This window comes from Triplophysa rosa, linkage group LG16, assembly GCF_024868665.1.
Source record: "Triplophysa rosa linkage group LG16, Trosa_1v2, whole genome shotgun sequence".
Taxonomy (NCBI): domain Eukaryota; kingdom Metazoa; phylum Chordata; class Actinopteri; order Cypriniformes; family Nemacheilidae; genus Triplophysa; species Triplophysa rosa.
Genome location: NC_079905.1, coordinates 13,684,283 through 13,699,295, shown reverse-complemented (window position 1 = coordinate 13,699,295; position 15,013 = coordinate 13,684,283). Strand labels below are relative to the sequence as shown.

The 15,013-nt window shown below is 37.9% G+C and overlaps 1 protein-coding gene across 1 annotated transcript in view; it reads left to right on the top strand.

Annotated features, from left to right (window-relative positions):
* Positions 1 to 673: 673 nt before the first annotated feature.
* The window catches only part of triqk (triple QxxK/R motif containing), a 31,123-nt gene continuing 16,783 nt past the window's right edge, over positions 674 to 15,013 (top strand). The window contains exons 1-2 of the mRNA XM_057355352.1: positions 674 to 737; positions 8,880 to 8,950. Coding sequence (XP_057211335.1) covers positions 8,890 to 8,950 — 61 coding nt within the window. The 5' untranslated portion in view covers positions 674 to 737; positions 8,880 to 8,889. The remainder of the gene's footprint in view (positions 738 to 8,879; positions 8,951 to 15,013) is intronic.

The window sequence follows — 15,013 nt, the reverse complement described above, 5'->3', positions numbered from 1 at the left end:
TGCATTTGGGCAGTATACGCCGCTGACACTGAATGTATGTTTTTGATTCATCTTGAATAAATCTTTGACACATCACATTTTTAAGATCTTGTAAAGAAGCAGTCTAATATAGTTTCTCAAGACAAATAACTATAACCAACAAGGCTAATGATGTTTATTTTGGGCTTATCCTTATTATGGCAGGATATGGCAGAAATGTGTATTTCCAAAATCATCTTTGGCAGAATAAATAAGTATGAAGTGATACACAAAGTGACCTGATATTTTATATGGTCAAGTTTAACAGATTCACATTTAATCTGGTTCCTCTCAGTGCACGTAAATGTTATAAATACTTTTAAAACAGTGAATGTTCAATTTTACACGTGGGCAAACCGTACCATGTGTTCTATGGTGTGACAGAAAAAAAAAGAGAAAAAACTGTATAATATTATTGTATAATAATCTCTTTTCTTATTTTAATTCAAATATTTTGCTGTTTATATATGTGTGTATTTTTGTATTCAAATGTCATTTGTTTTCTTCTTTATACCCTTTAATCCTTTAATTATTATTAAATAATAAATATATTACTATAGTACTTTTTACTGTTGGTTTGACGCTTTAATTTGTGAGCCCGCCCTCTGAATGACGTCAACACTGATGTAGTAACTGCTGATTGGCTGCTCACATATCCCTTTGAAATCCATCAGCCTGAACCAGGAACTACGGAAAGGATTCTTCCCCTCTTTCAAGTGGTAAGTCTGTTTACGCTCTCGAGTATAACACTCTCTTTTTTTAACCTAAGAACGTTTCCATGTATTTATTTTTCAAATGCATCCCATGAAAACTAGGGAGACTCATTTCTAACGATCTGTCGCGCGTTTACAGTCTCTAAAGAAAGTAAACATTCGTTTTTGATTTAGCGCCCGCCTCCTGCGGCGTCAGCAATTGGGCGATTGTTGCGCTCGCCGCGCTCTGATTGGATAACGTTGGACACTGTCTTTTCGCTTCAGTCAAAGTCCAGGAACTGGATGCTGCGTTGGCAGTCGCAGATTGAAAATTACTGTAGAATTGGAAACCAGTTTGGTGCAGTTTTGTTACGTGGCATTTAGATAAACAGAAGCAATGGGAATCGATCACATTTCTTGCTTTATTGCTAGATTTTAGTCTTTGCCATAATTCTCTGTTATCGGAGATTGTGTAACATTTAATAAATAATGCTTAAAGCTTTGCCTTTGTGCAATTGAAGCCAACATGTGAATCGATACACTTTCACTTATAAGATTCTCTGTTTCCATTATTAGAGAGAATGGTTGTAATTTTTGTTTTGAACAGGAGAAACACCCCTCGCTCAGACTGCCTTTCGCATTCATCCGCTTGCTAGTGGCACGGAGTGCGCTATAGCAGCATAAGACATCAATTTTTCTTTTTCTCCATTTTGTTTTGAACACTTAAACGCACAGTGCTGTCTTTTAGTGTTGTCACGGTACCAACATTTCTTTAGTCGGTACCAATACCAGTACAATTCCACAGTTCTCGGTACCAATTTCGGTACTAAAGCAAAACACCAGTACATGCTAATTGAAACACAATTTTATTAAAAAAGCTCATTGTTAATATAAATGTATAGAAAGCAATGCCATTTTGTATACATGAAGTATAAATTAATTGTTGCTGAAACTGTTGTGTGCTCACTGGGGTCTTTCATACTGATGAACATCCTCCTCAGTCTGCTGCTGTATAAGACAAATAGAATAAACTTCAGTAAGTCAACTGACTGAACAAACATGCATATGCAATATTAAAACAAACATCAGTTTTTATACTGCATTTACAGATTACTTACATTAAGGTAACTGTATATTAAAATAATAAATGCAACAGATAAATTTTTCTTTAGTTTAAATGTGTTTTTTTAAACCTAATAGTAGGCATGATGACAAAATTTCCAAACACCCCTAAACTCAAAATAGATCACATGACTAGACAGAGCTGAAAATTCCCTTTACGATGACACCTGAATTGTGAAAATCAGTTGAGGATTGCGAAAGTTATGATATTTAAAATAACGGGGAATATATGAAAATAGTATACATTAACTACAATAGAAGTCATGTGACCGAAAATGCTTATTCACACATTTTTGCTTGTAACTTCCTCATTTTATCAGATATTTGCATGAAATTTGAATAGAAGGTAGAATTTTGTTAGTTCTTTCAAATGAAATCATGAAAATTTACTGTTTTAGCTGGAATGGGCTAAATAGAACGAGTTAAATACAGACGATGTTTTTTTTTTTAGAACGACGCCTGCAGTACATTCGCTAATCTACCCGCCACAAATGTGACTACATAATTTCCGCGATTTAGTAAAATACCTTCTCCTCTATGGATTTCGATGGAATTTCGTCAGTACCAAGATAAAAGCTATGTATTTATGTCCACCTACCTTTCAGTAGTGTCCAAAGCTTAGATGAAGCTCGCGGACCGGTTGAAAGCCACGCAAATCTTCCGAAAGTCGCGGTGACCTGAAATCACATTAGGGCTGAAATCCCGAAGTGTCCAACGCTGCACTCGATGTAGTTACCGTCGTATTCAGGAAAAACATACTCCCACCAGGCGGCCAGGAGTAGATATTGAATGACACACACATTTTAGTACTACGCAGTTTGGAACACATTGTTGAGACAGAATGTTCGCCGCGAGTGGTTGCTATGTCATCATACCTACTAATAGAGTTATCTATCCAAGACATACACATTGCTAGTCATACAGTTAGTATGCTAGTTTTCTAGCACATAGATTTCAGATAGGCCTATATAAAATAGGTACTGTAAACCCCATCCTGTCCTCCCATTTATTTTACCCCATTACATTTATAAAAGCATTAAATGGTTAATAAGGACACTTGACTGGATTAGCATTGGCGCTAACAAATTAACACGCAAACGTTTGTTTTAACGTAACCTTTAACTTAACATATGCTACAACATTCATAATGCAAACGCGAACAAAATTTGAAACTTGAACTTGTTAACTTAAATCCGGATGCTTACTCCTTTCACCACAAAACTCTGTTCGTTTTCTTCGTGATATGACTTGAATCTGATGTATTTCTGTGCGCATCTCTTGTGGATCGGAGCTGCACTTATCCGCTCATCACGTCTTATTGCGTCTATAAAAAGTTTCCGACTGACAACCTGTCAGACAGAGCATCAGTACCCGGTTGACCCGGTACGTCGGTACTACCCGGTCTTATGAAAATTAAGTACCGACAACTTTTTTATTTTTTGGTACCGACTTGGACCCGAAGTACCGGGACTTTTGACAACACTACTGTCTTTATTTAATTCATTTTCGAAAAGAAGTGCCTGAGGTGCTTATTTTAATCTTAATTTCTTCAAGTCTGAAACCTTTGTAGTTCAGCTTCTGAAAAAGGATTCTGGTCTCAATTTGAGTCTTCAAAGCACTGTTACACATGGCCCCCAGCTAGCTCCCTCTATTTGTGGATTGACCTCAGTTCAGTCAACTTTCTTTGTTGTCTGTAATTGGGAAACTGTTATATTCGAAGAGTTTACAAGTGTGAGAATATGTGAGCTTTATATTTTATTAATCAGGGTTTTTCCTGCATAAAGAAATTGGAAAATGTCGAGTGTCTTCACAAAAAACCTGCGTGTATTAAACACTAAACAGACTGTCTTCAGTAAAAGAGCTATATTAGGACCTCTATTAGCTGTGTTTCACGGCTGTTCAGGTGTTTTACGTACAATTTCTTGAAACGTTTTTCTAAATGAACGTGCTGTAAATCATTGTAACGTTTTTAGCTGTGAAGTTGGCTCGTTGAATCAGCATTATTCTGTACACAGCGAGTTCGCCAGTATAAATGCACATGCGATTCAGAACGACTCGCAAACAAATGACTCCTTTGAACCGTTTCGTTTAAACCGAATGGAAGAGATCAGATAAAGGAGTGCTGCAACGGTGTGTCATGCATTCTGACTTCTTTACAATGTTAAACGTGCTGTCTTCTCATGCATGGCCATAACATGGTCAACTTGTCAAAAAACGAGTTGGGCGTATTACGTAGTATTTCTGTGCTCGATACACTCCCCCAGCGATCGTACAGGTTTCGGAAAGTTTTTTTCGAACATATAAAACTGTTTCGTAACAATTTTTCTTAGTCCCTTATTGGACAATTCTCCCAGAAAAGCACGCGGCATGCCCACGCAGCAGCAAGGAGAGCAGGAGAAGGAGCATGCGCAGACGTCACTTTCACTTGTGTGCAGGAGAGAGAGAGAGAGAGCATACGTTCGCGAAGTTCAGGTGTTTGTTTGTTCACTGCATTTGGGTGATGAATGTTATATAAATGGTGGATATAACGCTGGATTTGGTAATCATTTGAAACTGATATATGGAGCCGTCCCAACGCTAAAAGATGCCGGACATGAACCGCATGCGGTGAAACTGATGTCTGTGTTTTGTTGGCAATGGGTGCGCACATGCTTTAGTACCCCCGCACGCGCCGTATGCTTTCGGAAAAAATACAGTTACAGATACAGTTGTATCTATCTTTTATAAATGTGATCTAGTGTTGGCTCGATACCAAAATTTTGGCTTCAGTACGGTACTAGAATCTAATACCGGTAATATCGGTACCACAGGTGATCAATAACCAGCCCCAAAATAAATTATTTGAAAAAATATTAAGAAGACTGGATGAAACTGCTGTAACTGCTTAATGCATATTTTATATATTATTCTTGTATTTTATATAGCACCTTTTTATTTTTACGCTGTATTACTGAAAATGCTTTGGTTATATAGACTTGGTTATATAGACCCACAAATATGAACCGTTACATTTTGAACAACAGTTACATGTTTCAAGTAGGTCTATTTAACAGTAGCATTCAAGATGAAAACTGAATGATCAATAAAAAAAACACTGCACAGTCTTCACTGTATAAAATAAATATGCAATGACTCTAAATAAAGTTACAAAAGTTTCATTTTCTCTTTAATATGTGACACAGATGTATAAGGTTACTGTCACTTTAAGGCAAATTCTTTTTTTGATGCGGATATACATTTAAAACACAACTGACTGTGCTTATGTGAACCTTTTGTGTTTTTGACATAACAGCGTGTGTATTTGACAGTATAAGAACATATACAAGCAGAGCTGTAAAGAGTACCTGAAAACCATACTTAAGTAAAAGTACAGATACCTTGCAGTGAATATTAGTCCATTACAAGTTACAAGTCACCAATTCCAAAACGACTTCAGTAAGTCTTCGAGTATCTGATTTTAACAGTACTTGAGTATTTTACTCATACTGAATGTAGGCTCAAAGCAGCACTAGTCATCAACACTTAAGAGACATGTCAGTGAAAAACAAGAAACAGTCGATTCGTGAGGAGAGCAATCGCATTTATTTTCTTAAATCATAATAAGACTGAACACCTCAAAATTGCAACAAATCATGGTCGACACCATAACCTACATCTATAACACCCAAGTCTCATTTAAGCTCAAGTGCTCATAAGTAAGCCAACATTCTTCAAAAAGTTCTCTTCAATATAACGGATAAATAAAATAATGTTAGGTAAAATTAAAAAGTCAAAGCCAGCGATTGTCAACTACCTGATAATGCACTCGTATTCACATAAAGAAGTAAGGGCAAAATTCACAAGAAGTACCTTCAATGCTATTTGTAAAATAGCCCTTTAAATGGCAATATTAATTCTTCTGTAGCAAAAATAAACTGCTGCGAAAAAAGATAGGTGCCATGCAAAATGTAATGTGTAATTGCATTAGTCATTACAAATGTAGTGGAGTAAAGAGTACACATACTTGTTCAAAAATGTAGTCAAGTAGAGAGTAAAAGTTGCTAATATCTTTAATACTCAGTACAACTACAAAGTAGCCAAAAAGATACTTAAGTACAGTAACTAATTACATTTACTCCAATACTTTACACCACTGTATACAAGACGCGAAAGAGAACTTCATGATGATTAGTAGGCTAACTGAGATGTCTGGAACAGAGATAACGTTTTATATGCTATGTATGTCGTTGAATGGGGATGTACAGACGCATCGCAGCACGTAGAATATACGTTACACTGTAAAACAATCTAAAGATCTTTCCGCAAAAGTAGAAAGAGCCGAATTTGTAATAAATCACTCACAGTGTCTCAGTTTAAATGGTTGCAAAAGTGCTTGTAGAGGGATTCATCTTGTTCTTCTATGTTGCCGGTTCTGCGTCAGTTCTGTGGAATACTGCCGCATAGCGGTGAACTTTGGAACAGCAGTGTTTCAAGTACCGAAACGAGCAAAATTCTGGTATTGAACCGATTGAAATCTAACATGTACCGGTAAATTTCCAGAACCGGTTTACCGCGCAACCCTAATGTGATCAAACTAAATACTCTTCGAAGATACAAAGTATGCAATACTACTCTATAGGTACTCAAGATTAATATGAGATTGGCAGAAACCGCGTGTGTTAGGGCCGTTTTAATCATTCAAAGCTCAGTGAACCACAACGTAGGGTGTGAATTTAATTGGACTGGTTAATTATGGGCTAAAAAAATTAGTTGAAAAGGATAAACTGCTTATATTATCATTTTCAACGTTTTTGTTTGATTTAATACATTTAATGCTTTATATAACTTATTAGTTGTCATTTTCATCAATTGTTTTGGGACAGTAGGCCTGCACGTGCGTTGTACCACCTCCGCCTCATTTCGACCCAGGAAAAACCCTGATTAATTTGACAAAATATTCCGTAAACACAGCCTTTATGTAATTATGTAATTTCTGCATCTGAATTATTATTAATATCTGTTTTGTGAGGTGGGGTGTTTTGAATGCCCATGTGTTGTGATCTGAGTTACATTGACATTCATTAAGTGGCCAGACACCATTTTTCCAACTTGTGGTGGATTTTGAGGTGTACATTAGATCACTGTGTGTGTTCCATGGGATTCGAACCCATGACCCTTGTGATGCGCCACCAATATTGATCCACAAGAGATTCAAATGGCACACTCTCTGTTAACATATCACTTCCTGTTCCATGACTCACAGATTACAAAGCCTAAGGGTAAATGGGCAAAAAGAAGACAGAAGTTTTTAAAGGATGGACAGGGTTACCACTTAGCAGCCTGTGTCAGCTTCCTCCAGCGGTCACACTTATTACAAAGGAAGTGTTTGGTCATTGTAGGTCATGCCTCCGGGCTTGAGCTAAACTGTTGTGTAAACACAGTAATGGTTCTCTTCCTCCGGTATCTTTGGGAAAGTAATTAATTCCTTTTCTCGTGCTTTGTTGTCGGAGCCATTGTAATTACATCAACCCAAAGTAAAGATTAAAGACATCAGAAGTGGGATGCTGAGGTGACCCTTGAACTCATTTTACATAAGCAGCCATAGGGGAGGTGTTTCCTTGCGCAGTCATGCCTCGAGAGAGGATGAAAACAGCCTTGTAATTCTGTTTCCTCCAACTCTTCCCAGTTTTTTTATGCCAGTCATTCTGGGATCTTAGCACAGAGCTGCACCTTCCCTCCAGAGAGCTGCCGCTTATGAACCAAAACGAATCAGGTCGGAGGTCTCCTGCTTGATTTCTGTGGGAAAGAGAATAGGTCAGAGAAGTTTAAGCATCATCAGAAACACAGAAGTGCCCTTTGGCTCATGCACCCTTTTCCTAGCTGTTAACAGAAGAAACACTATTGATTGCATTGCAAAGTAGTGTTGTGAAGAGCGTGAAATGATGAGACGCGCTGAACACCAGACATTAAAAAGAAACTTATGGTGTTACTGTATACAGTATGTATGGATAATGGTTTCATGCACTAAACCCATTACCAGTCTTGAAATTATTTTCCCTTCAAACCAACCACTGTAGCACATCATGAGATAAGCTCTTTTCTGTCCTCCAGTGTTTTTCATCTCAGTTGCTATGGAAATCAGTCTGAGGTCTCTATCAGGAAAGTCAGAGCGGTGTAAAATGAGATGGAGTGTATTTGCTTCTTTAATGTAAATGGACAGTGTGAAAGTGCATTGAATGATCAGAAGCATTTGAATAATGCACATGTGGCAATTGTGGTTCATTCAGTGACTGATGTCTGCTTAATTTTAGGAATAATAAAAAAGTAACAGAACACCTATAAAAGTAGGGGAACCAGCATGGTGGATTACTTTTCATTTATGTTTGCATGAATTAATGGAGGTCTCGTACTACCTCTAGTAATGTGTCTTCTATCAATTTAGATTCCAACAAAATCGATGTCTTTTTTCAATGGATGTGCAATGATTTTGCACATCGCTGCTGTCCTTCTAAAACCTTGTATCTCCATATTTCGTCATTTTAATTTTTTTGCCATCATTATTATTAGTCACCCTTTGTGTTTTTCACTGGGTTTTGCAAATATCTAAGCAATAAGAAGTATTACTTTGTACTTTTTAAATGATTACATACTGTGTTGTCAGTGTTTTTCCATTTTCTGAAAAACTGCGAGTTACAAGGTTTCAGAAAGACAGCGACGACATGTAAAGTTTTACTAGTCAGTTTTGGTCATGGCGGTAATTTAGAATATTTTGTAATACGACTATAATAGTATACAGCAGATTTTTAATAAGTTACTGAATTTGAGGATGTGTTTTGTTTACTTTTAGACGACCTTTAGAAAACCACTTCGACCCATGTGTCAAAGTGACATTGTTGGTAAATTAAGAGCAGTGTCTTTCTATGGGGTTACCTGTTAATAATCACTTTTAAACGCAAATAAAGGGATAATTTGCTGTTGTTTAGTGTTTGTACACGTTACTGAAGAACAGTAGCTTTTACCTCTTTTCACCTCATACGTGGTGTGTTTTTCATTCTGTGTTTTCCTCAGGTGCACAAGGATGGGAAAAAAGGATGCGAGTACTTTCAAGTTGCCGGTGGATCAGTACCGTAAACAGATCGGTAAGACTCTACGGGATTTCCCATAGGCTTTATTTATAAATTTGGATGCTAGTAACCTTAATCAAATATTCATCCAGTGGTTTATTGAAGAGAGTTTGAAATGTAGCTTTATCCTTATTCATTCAAAGCGTTCTGATTATATAGCTTGTGACTGTTACGCGTGAACAGACTTTGTAATCAGGTTGGTCAGCTGGGAATAGACCACACTCAAAAATATAAAAGCCTGAATACAAGTTAATGGTCTTGTTTGGTTGGATAAACAGATTCTTCGTTATAAGACTTTGACAGGGTGAGCACCCTGGTGACATGGTTCATGTTCTCTCTCTTTTTAAAAAATTGATCAGCTATAAGAGTAAATAAAGTTCAAGGGCTACACCCTCCTGAATTCAACACCTCAGTTATTACTTTTGGCTTCCTCAAACTTCTTTTTTTAATGATGGCACTTTACAGCCTATCAATCATGTGTACTACCTGTTAGCATGCCAGATGTGTTTGCGAGAGGAACATGGGGTTTGTTTCATAACTAAGACTTTGCCAGTCTGGTTGCTATGGGCTGTGAGGAACAACAGTGCTGTACACACCTGCACAGATGTATAAGTGACATGTATCTGATTGCAAATTCAGTTAGCATACAGAAACAGAACTCATATTTAATTTAACATGCTGAGCGTAAAGTATATGTAGGGCACGATAGGTTCCCCTTAAAGCAGCAACGAGCAACTTTTGCTCACTGTTGCCCCACGTGGTTGATAAGCGGAATTGTCTATATGCAGTGTGGTAAAAACTGTCGCAAAGATCAGGTAAAGTAGTCCGTGTTACCATATGTTCTTCGTATATCAGTACAAAGATTTATGTATCGTAAGTAGTCAACCCTACGTGTTCGAAGCAAGGTTACCAACTTATTCTGGTAACTTTGGCCAAAAAAATATATTATGTTATTCATAAACTGTATATGATGTAACTGTTATGTTTTTGAAATCAGTGTTTCATCTTCATTGCATACCACACGGGTGCCAACATTATGGGCTACAGGGCTATACTACAACCTCAAAGTAGACTCGGGGGTAGCAGCTGATTGTTAGAAGTTAGCACAGAGCGTGCTAGCTACATGGAACATTTGTATTTACCCGAAACACAACCCATGGACTTGAATGTGTTTTGTAACCTATAGTACTTTTCTTTTGTTATTATATCGGAAGTCACTAAACACAATCGTGACCAGGCGTTGTGTTTTGTGTAATATATGTAATAACAGTCAACTCAGTATAAAAACAGCGCATAGCATGTGTGTATATATATGTAACGACAACATTAGCCTAATCAACCACTGAACTGTTCAACATTCACGTGGTTTACTGGTCTGAACAAAATAATCTGCTACTTTTTACCACAACACGTTTAGTGTGGTTGTTTAGTCTTTATTTACAAGCACTACACACATTCATGACGAGGCATGACAACATGCTAGCTATCGACACCGGCAACCATATATTATCTCTCAGCTACCTTATGCTTATAAAGTGCGAACCGGTGTTGCGCCAATGACACAGACTAATAACAAATACATTCAAAAGTACAGGACAGTAACAAAAAATGTACAAATAACACTTACAAATCCAGGAGCCGGACCGCTAGGTCTGCATCCGTTTTGTAACCCGTTGCCTCTTGCTGCTCGCGCCACCAAGTGTAAGCCCGTCCGATATTGATTCGTGACCGGCCTCATGTCCGATCACTCTCTCGCTTTCTTTTCTTTGCTTCCTCTGACAAAACCCTCTTTGGTTTTTTGGCTGGCTCTGCCATGGTGATGTTTTGGTTCGTTTCATCTTACTGTTAGCTCTGCTGTTGGCTAACTTCTCCCAGGCTACGAGTAAAACTGGGTTAGGTGCCGTAAAGCAGGGGATAGGCGGGGCTTGTACCGGCCCGAACACCAAAGTTACAAGTGCAGTTTCAGCCGATAGGAGGCTGCTCAGGTAGCAACGGCAGTAAAATTCGTCCAGTTAAAAGTTGACCTACCACTAAAATAATTTTAGAGACATTATTTTAAGGTCAAAAAGTTGCTCGTTGTCGCTTTAAAGCTGCAATCCGTAACCTCTCATCTCCATTTGAAAAATAAAATTGCAGGTGTTTGCAGAGTTACTGTCTTTACGTGGGTTGTGCTTCGGCTCTGCACTGATGAATCTGATGGTGTGAGGTATACATATTGTTTATCTGTGATGACTACATCGGACTGGATCTGCCATTGTACATCGACTTGATAGTAACATGTACTGTATGTCCCACATGCCATATATCTTTAAAAAGTATTAATTAGTAGTTGTATTAATGTACTGGTAAAAACTGACTTTTTATTTCTTATTTTTTTAAAAGTTCTGGATTGCAGCTTCAGAGAAAAATATATAAGACAATGGAAACTGATGTTATTTGACTTGTGCCGGTATTCAATAATACAGATTATAACAGTGATAATTGATTTGCACAAAATTGTTATTGCACAAAACTGTATGCTATTGGTCACAATATTGTTACCAATATTGTTAAAGTCCCCGTGAACCGGAAGTTGCGATAGTTTTTACTTCCATATTTTGACGCAATTCCGAGTGAAATGGAATTTCTAATGAGAAAAATAGTGGCCATGGCTTTCATCTTTCTCTGCGATTTGATTGGATGTATAAAAACAGCCGTTGAATTTTGAAATGGAACTGGCAGCATACTGACAGTTGAAGAGGAGGAGTTAACGGATGCTCCGCCCAAGCCGTCTAACATACTGTACATCATTTAAGATGGATAGTCATTACAGGTTTTCAGATTTTAACTAAAGATTATGAGGGCACACGAATTTTAAAAAGAGAATGACCCACATTGATAAACTGTTTACAATAAACACTGCAATATTTCATGAACAAGTAGCCATTGTAATTTATTATTTCACTGGGACTTTAAATATGCCCTAAATAATTCTAGATGACATATTAGCATTATTGTCTACTTTTCTCGGAAATCACAGAATGCTTAAAACTTTTTTGATGAAAATCATAACTGAAAAGCTACATGGTGCCAGTTGAATATGAGTGAAGTGTTGCTATTGACTACAGCAAATATATTTAAATATCAAAAGCAACATAATACCATAATAGTTCTGTATATTGTAAATAATACGCCCTTTTCACATGACGTCACGCATCTTCCGTTCTGCCGCGAAGCAGTGTATCGTTACTTCCGCTAGCACTCCAGTTCATAAGGTGGCAGTAATGCACCTATAAACTGATTAGCCAACCGCCAGTAAAACTCAAGATGAAGAAGTTACTTCCGCTAGCGCCTCAGAATGGAGTTTACCAAGTGGCTTGCACATCTGCCACAAATACGGCTAGATGATGTACAACGTCTTGCAGACAAATTTTTGCTAACGACAAGATCAAAGCTAGAGAAAGGATACAAATTCTTCGTTGAACAGTACCTGTTTGATTATGAAGATAAGTGTTTTGTTTTCTTTTTGTATTGGCGAAGGTGCTAGGTTAAGTACTTGAATAAGTGTTCTGTCAGTTTTTTTTTCTCACTGTTGTTAAATTCAAGTGCGACGGCAAAACGGAAGTTCTTCTTCTTCTTCTTCTTCTTGTTTGTTGCAAGACGGATGTTATGATACACTGCTTTGCGAAAAGGCGGAAGTGAAGTGACGTCATTGTGAAAAGGGCCTATAGTCATAGTAATGATCGTCATGTAAAAATAGATACCATCACATTCTTAAAGGTGATCATTTTTAATATTCGTATTAGTTACAAAAATCTTTTAAAAGATTTTAAAGATTATTATGTTAGATCAAATTACTACTATCTTAACCTTTTCTCTTTGGAGGCCATTATCTTACAGATTATAAATTGTTAAACTGTGCTATTGTGTTTTTTTGTTGTTATTCAGTGTCCTGGGAGAGGCAAAAAGCAAGAGCTCTTTTGTCCTGAGGGCGTATCTTACATTTTGTGGCTTCATCAGTTTCATTGTCTTTATTGAATTCTTTCACCCCCTTGCTAAGGGCGTAGTGATTTGTTTTTGTCATGGCACTAAAATGACTTCTCTTTTTTTCTTTCCATTGGCATAAATTCATTCATGATTCTATTGGCTACAGGGCCGATATCGTCTCTCCGCAGAAAGAACCTGTCTCATACGGCATGCCTTGCATGATTTTATGTGAGTTCATATCACACTCTTTAGTAGCACTATTAAGCTTGCGTTGCTCCGTCACCCTGCTTTATTGTCCCTGTGCTGCATGACTGTGATGGCAACATAACAAGCCGAACTCCCGCAGGAGCCTGCGGATCTCAGACATATTCCATTTAGTTTCCTTTCTTTCGCGTCTCATCAATTCAAAGACATAACAGCAGGTTCTGGACAATTGATTCCTCTCCACACAACATTTTTCCTCCACTTTGCTTTGAAAAGAAGTCCAGATCAGTCTATTTCCAAGAATCGCTGTTTAACAAAAAAGAATGCACCTGAAAATAGCATAACGGAGCACAAAGGGAGAATACACATCGTAATTTCACATCGTAATGGAAAGGTAATTTTTATCTTGACATGTCTTGCGGTTTTTTTTATGAAGGATGAAAGCTTTTGTGATGTCAAATACCTTGTAGGGCTGCAGTAGACACAGTTTAAATACTGTTATTAAAGTCTATAATGGACTGCAGAGAGCTGTCAAGAAGCAGAAGGGTTCCTCAGGTCTGTGTGGTCATCCCCCCTCGAATCAAGATCATTCACACCATCCTCTCTCCTTTTGTCCGGCAATTATTCGCATGAGCAAACACTCACACACATCCCTGCCTATTAACTCTCTCTGTTTGTCACGGTCATTTTGTGTGAATGTGCACTCGGTGGATTTGTGTATCTGTGTATGGTTTTGATATCTCTGCTTCAAGGTCTGTGGTGTGATGTTTGTTCTGAATGTCACGTGTTGAGAGCAAGCTTGGCATCACCGCCTGGTGTTATTACAGATCCTTTTAGAAACAGCGGACTGACACGGGCCTTTCGAAACATACAGGGATCCGGTGATCCCCGCCGGCAGGACTCTAACCTTTGCATCACAATCACACATCGCACTGTTTTAAGCTGTTGTTCAACACTTACCACTGACTGTGTGAAAGGGTTGCTGCCCCTAGGGCTGGGCAATATTGACCAAAATTCATATCTCTGTATTTTTTGATGAAAGGCGATATCCGATATGTATATCGATATTTTCTACAAAGTGGAATAAATGTTTACTTGCAAGTCAAAGCCTCATGTGAGATGTCACAATCACCTTCATTAAAATGGCTTGTGAAAAGATATTCAGTGACATGGTTTTTTTCTCTATTTGAAAACATACAGCTGCACACCACTTGTTTAAAACATGTAGATGGTAAACAAAAATTATAATAACTTTTTTTTCGTAAGGCACGCTGCGGGTAAAAGAAGCTTCCAATGTAGTCTGCGTAGCCAGACCTTATCACCGCTTTCTTTGGCCAAGGCCCGCCCAAGAGGCCATATGACTGACAGTAAAGCAACCAATCACATTTCATTTTGTGCCGCGTCATTTTTGCAGGTGGTGGAAGAGATTTGTTGTGCTTCCACCTTTTGACATAACCGTTTTATGGCATTGTTTACAGATCGCTTGTTGTTGCTGCTCATCAGATCTTTTAAATCCGAACCATTTCCAAATAACTGAACCATTGTTTTTCTTTTTACAAAACAGAAGAACTGCGGCTTCCTCCATGTCATAAGCAAACTTGTAGAGGTTCGCGCGCAGAGCGAGAGTGCTCTGCTCACTCTGCGCATGGGCACTGCGCATGTCAGACACCACAGAGCCGCTTCAAATCGAACACACCCCATATCGATATTAACGATATTGTCTAATCCCGCATCGCATTAAAAAAATATATCGATATATCTTAAAAATCGCCCAGCCCTACCCCTCCTCATGTGTACCAACAAAAGCTGTGGTAAAGTGCTTTTCTGTTTTATATGGTGCCAAGTTGTTTTTGACTAGATTCACACAAAGGCCTGTTCACAAAAATCTCATGGAACTAAATGGCATGC